We start from the raw sequence: 6,000 nt of genomic DNA, 5'->3' as shown, positions 1-6,000 counted from the left end.
CAACTTTCACCCATATTCCAAAAATGATGAGGAGTAGACTACTGGAGCCATCATAAAGGAGGTCTAACCTAACTCTTTTCCATCAGTGCCCACCTTTTGTAGTACCCAACTCTGTAAGGGAACAGAGTTAAAATCAAACATAGAGGAAGAAGGTTTCCCACTACATCTTTCATTACCAATCCTGTTCAGTGCTCCACCATGAGCACCTTTTCCTACTTCCCTTTCTAGGAACCTTCTGTAGTTGACAACCAATGCAATGGTTGCCAAATGTTGTAGCTCATGCTCCCAAGCATGAACAGGGTGCCAGCACAGATATATCCACGCTGGTCAAAGCTTGGATATATCTATGCTAGCTGATCACAAAGCTGATAAATAAGATGCTTTCAAGAAATCAGAGCCTGCTAAGTCAAGTTCTACTATTAGACAATCTACAATTAGACAATTAGGAGTAAAACTAATTCAAATAAAATTTCCTTGACAAAAATTAAAATGTGTGGTCTCTTTTGTGGACAGTTTCCAGACTTCTGAATAGTTGACCATCATGTTTAACAGCATTCTAAATGTCTTGTGTGTTTTCAGGGGCCATTGTGCTTTTTGTCATTGCTGCCATTGGGGTGAGCTTTTCAGCTGCACAGAAAATTCCTAGATGTTATATCCTACTTCAATTTACACTGGCAGGGATTTCCAGTTAGCAGTCAGTTCAGTGACTAAAACAGACAAATAAGCATTTTTGATTACATACATTTTCTAACTGCAATACACAAATGCTACTAAGTTTGCTTCTCTCTGGTGTATTAGGAATCTAGCCATGCCTCTAAGTGATTCTTTGTGTGACATATAAGCAAATAGACATAGAAAGGAAGTGCAGATCCTTCTGTTCAATATTTATTACCTGTGATTGCTTTGGAGGCTGCAAGAAAAGACAGATTTGCTGAAGACCAGTCAAATTACTTTTGCTTTTAATGTGAGTAACATTTGTGTCCAGATCTCCATAGATTTCTGTTCCAGCCTGTGGATTTCACCAATCTCATCAAGTTATTTATAGCATGAAATTGCATTCACTTTTTTGTCTTTATGAAATAAATCTTTACTGCACTCAAGCAAAAACTATTGATTATTCAAACAACTTTGATGTTGGCTTGCACACTAGCTCAAATGTGTTGAGCCAGCTAGCTCACCATCTAGAAAAATTCTAACTTCAGGCTTTGTTTCAATGTTGGAATTGTTCTTGGGTTTTTCCTTTGTTCAGCACTTTGATTTACTCATTCTCCCAATTCCTAGCCATTATTCCTTTATCTTTTTTTCTACCTTAGAACATTTTAAATCTGGACCATGCAGTGTCTATTTTTAATAATCTCTGCTAATTCCTGTGGTTTCTAAATTCCATTTCATCCAGACTTAATCACAGACCTCTGATATAGACAGGATTTACCACAAAACCAACCCTGAAATCAACATAATTTTACATGTCATGAAACTTGAGAGTGTTAAACTTGAATCATAGCCCTGAAAAGCTGAATATTATTTTTTGTGACCCATTTCCTTCAAGCTGGTCAGAAGGTGTGAAGTGTTGTATCTGAGTGTAATGGCAATTACATGCAGAGATGGACAGAATATACTACTGCAAGAGGACAGTGCATAGCAACACAAAGCAATATTTTACCATCTTTTTTGATGTTTACTCCAAATATGTACAGAGGCTTCAGATTTCAAAATAACTTGTGCAGTACGTGCAAGGACTTGAACATGTGCTACTAATGAATTGCACAGAGAAAAAGGGCTCAAATATAATATTAATTGTAGAAAACAGCCTTAAAATAATATTAAGGCTATGGCTAGTGGACAAAAGCCACAGATGCAAAACTAAAGCCAGAATTTTGTTCTAGAACTTAGGGAAAAATAATTCTCCCTCATTTATTAGCATAGTTTAGAAATTTAAGAGACATGTCTAAGTCAGATTTAAAAATAAAATATTTCATCTCAAATATCTTCATCTTAACACTTCAAAATAAACACACTTCCTAAACTTTTATTTTCTTACTATAGCATATTAATTTATCAGCATCACAATAATGCCCCCTAGTTTTCCATACTCACGCTTTTTTAATTCTGCCAATGTTCTCATTTCACAGGAGAAAACAACATCTTGGGCTAACATTTTTTGTGCTACCATGTGTAGCAGAGGCATTTGTTAGTAACTGAAAATGTCACTTCCAGAATCAGTAGATTAAACAGTGAACTATAAATGTGTTGAATGATCTTCCTACACAGACATTTACTGATTCTTTTAATATGACAAAGATGATGACTGATAAAGACTGCAGTGCCAGATATTACTACCCAATTCCAAGTACACATCTAAGAGCAAGAGAAAAATCAATTTAAAAACTAGCTTACTATATGATGACCTTATTAGAAAACTTAGTTCCCTGGCAATGATTCATCTACCTAAAAAATGCTGTCAGACATAATTAGAAAAAAGAAACTGAATAAAATTTTCCATATGCTTTGTAGCAAATTTGTTATTTGACACTTGAAACTGCAGATAGTTAATCAGCTGATGCAAGCTGTCTTAGCTCCACTGGAAGCAATGCCAATTTTTGTCATCAGAGGATCTGCCTCTTTTCTTTGATAATTTTATAAATGTATCTGTATTAAATTTGAAATGCTAATATTTTAAAGAGATCCCATAAACTTTTGCATAGCATTAGGACTGATGGGGAATTTTCCAGTAATCAGAACAACCCACAGCATAAAAGGAATGTATTTACTACCATTTGCTTTCCATCTATGCACTTGGTCTAATAAAAACATTGCCGTTCCCTGCAGCCTTGTCATGGCTTATTTCTCAGTGTCTTTTCAAAGAGACATTTGAAAATATTAAGTGGTCAGACATTTCTGGAACTATTAAAAATTAGCTGAGAAAATGGTTGTATTAAGAAGTGCAGAAACTACAAAAAAATTAAGGTCTTTATGTATGTTGATTCCAGATAAACCTCTGAAAGTACTTCCTTATCATATAGTTCAATGGCCTGATTCTTCCCTTATTCATACTAACAACAACAAAACTATTTGCATTCATTCATTCCCGGAATAAGACACATTCACTATTTAAAATGAAAAAAAAAAACCAAAACATTCCAGATGCCACAAGTGAGAATAAACCAAAATTTTTCTGGAGCACCAGCAGCAAAAAGTGAAAAATGTTAATTTTGTTATTCTCTCTGCTGCATACCTATATATGGACTTTTAAATTCCCTGCAGTAGCTGTTGCCTTCTCCTCCGCCAGTATGGGGTGTGTTTGGTAATCTTTACTGAGATTGAATCTGCCTAAAAATGTTTCCCAAGAAAGAATCATTGCCACGAGTTTTTGCCACCTCAGCACTGCTGCAGAAAGTCACTGTTCCCAGCACTGATGCAATCAGTTGGGTTTCCTGATAAACACTGCATGCATTGATACATTAACATTCCCTGCACCAACACTGCTAAGTAATTGACTTGCATGTCTGTACTGTTACTAAAGCTCACAATGCCATGGCCAAATTTAGCATGTGTTTTTGAAACAATTTGGCTACTTAGGTTTTAAATATCTAATTATCAGTATGGTTTTCACCTTCCTGGATATGTCACCAAAACTGTTTTAAGAGGTAGCTTTGCACTTTGAAGTGAGACAGGTTTAAAGAGCAAGGTATGCAAGCAAAGAAAAGTGAAATTTAAAACTTTCATGCAGAGATTGCTAAATCTCTGCTACTCCAAAGTATCTTTTGAGTTTGATTTCTGACGTTTGAGCACTCTATTGTGTGTTGAGAATCTGAAGCCTTTGCACCATCAGACATTTTTACAAAGAAGGAAATAGATAGTGAATGTTTTTTCCGGTTACATCAACACCTGGGTTCTTGTATCAGGAAGCCGAAGTCCCACCAGACCTCCACATACTAGAACAGTAGAAGCAAGGAGAATAGGGATTGCTTTGGTGATACCAACAAGGGAACCAAATATTAGGTTTCCAAGTACAGCTGCAGCTTTGCATAGTGCATTCAAAAAGCCAAAGCCTGTTGCCCTAGAAGAGAAAACAGAAGAAAGTTAAAATACAGGTGAAAGAGCAATGCCTTTGGGACACACCCTCAGTGCAAATAAATCAGCACAGCCCCAATATCTCAAACAAAATTAAGGCCAGTAAGGATTCTGTGCTCATATTCTGTGCTCCTATTTGAAATGAGAAATTAAAGCTCAGCTGCTACAGTATTTCATTGAGGCAATTCATTCTTCTGCCTCAGGGATCAAAATGTGAAATGAATGAACAGGTGAGTTCAGGTCTAGACTTCAACAGGGGACTTGCAAATGAAAGTTCAGTAAGACTTAAATGGCTACATTAGGAGAGTGGAGATGTCAAGAAGCTCCCGAAAAAGAACTGCTTTGTCATCTGTGCAACAATTATTAATCAGAATTAAAGGATGATCATCTTAGGGTACTGAATTAAAGAGGACTTTCTTACAGGTGTTGAAACATTGATCATACACATGTTGAAACATTGCTTTTTCAAAGGCTAATGAGACGTCCAATATTAATGAATGTTCATCTCTTACAGGTAAATAAGGTAGGTTATATAAAAACCTGTTGGGTGAAAGAGATATCTGAGAAACTTTGGACAAAAGGAAAGGGACATAGATTGCCAACAGAAAGTATGACACTGGTAATTCAGGTGGAGTCTTGCATTGCAGTGATGTGATTTTAGAAGTCTAAAATAGTTTAATTATTTTGTAACTCTTGCATAGATGTATTATGCAAACTGCCATAATTTAAATTGTGTTTTGACATGACCGAATGATTCATTGGTGCAGGAATAAACTTGCCCTACCAAAAGTTTCCTAACAAAGGTATCTGTATAATGGTAGAATTTGTAACACTTCTCAGCTCTCTTAGAAATTAAAGAGAGAAGGTCTATGAAGAGTTTGCACTGTGTTTTCTGGTATAAAGTGAAAAAAAAATCAAGAAGGTAGTTGTTCTAATTTTCAGAACAAAATATTTCTTTCTTGCACTGCAATTAAAAGTCCTAACAGGAATTAAGAGAAATGCTGGCAATTTAAGTGACTTAAAAAGAGATCTAGTGCACTGAAGCACCTGTGAGGTAAAGAACCGTCATGTTCAGATGTAGATTTAATCCCCATGAAGTTTGAAAAGCTTCTACTGGAGCTTCCAAAGAGGAGCCCAGAGAATCAACTTGAAGTAAGAACATTTGACCCCAGCTGAGAGCAAGGATATAGTGTTCACAGAACAGATTTTTGATTTTGAAAACAGCAAACAATGATATCAAGGCAGGAGAGATGCACTGCCTGAAGAAATTGATAGACACGGCCACAGCCCAGAGTGTCAGAGCTCACATCCTCTGCTCTTTGGCAAATCTGCATCTCAGTAGTTTGAATAGTTAGGACTTTTGGTGTCATGCTTACAAGCTAGGAGAGAGGTAACAGTTTCAGTCTAGGAGAGTTGACCAGGATATAGGGGCTTTCAGCACTGTCTATGCCCTGTCTGTGCTTTGGAATAATACCAGTCCTGGTATACAGGAGGACCCTTCATCAAATGAATGATGAATAGGTCTAGATCCTTCTTGTATATTTCTAAAATACTGTGGTTTGCTCTAAGAAAAAAAACTCTAGTTAACCCAAAAAGTCAGCTCCACAATCTGAACAAGGTTCAGAATGTGCTATTTTGAAATCATGGTGACTTTTCTGTCAAATTCTAAAAATCATTTAAAAGAATGTCTGCAGAACAGAATTAAGATGTGTAACATGCTAATTAATACACCTTCAAATATTTTTTCCTCTTATGTTAAATATTTATTTTTCATTGCTGAGACCAAAATTAGTTCCCTTACCTAAAATGTTATAAAAGTAAATGCAGAATAGTTGATAGTGTTCTAATGTCAGCTTTGTGTATTGTGTCCTTTCTGAATCTGGGACAAAACACAAATAAAGTTTTTCTCTTTTTTTACTGATGATT

The 6,000-nt window shown here is 35.9% G+C and overlaps 1 protein-coding gene across 1 annotated transcript in view; it reads right to left on the bottom strand.

Annotated features, from left to right (window-relative positions):
- Positions 1-3,876: 3,876 nt before the first annotated feature.
- SV2C (synaptic vesicle glycoprotein 2C) overlaps positions 3,877-6,000 on the bottom strand; it is a gene marked incomplete at both ends in the record, with an annotated part of 80,208 nt that continues 78,084 nt past the window's right edge. The window contains one exon of the mRNA XM_083884415.1: positions 3,877-4,060. Within this exon, the coding sequence (XP_083740541.1) occupies positions 3,877-4,060 (184 nt within the window). The remainder of the gene's footprint in view (positions 4,061-6,000) is intronic.

The sequence above is a fragment of the Zosterops lateralis genome, assembly GCF_965231275.1.
Source record: "Zosterops lateralis genome assembly, chromosome: Z".
Classification (NCBI taxonomy): Eukaryota; Metazoa; Chordata; class Aves; order Passeriformes; family Zosteropidae; genus Zosterops; species Zosterops lateralis.
The sequence above is the reverse complement of the archived record's forward strand: the minus strand, read 5'-3'. Positions and strand labels throughout refer to the sequence as shown.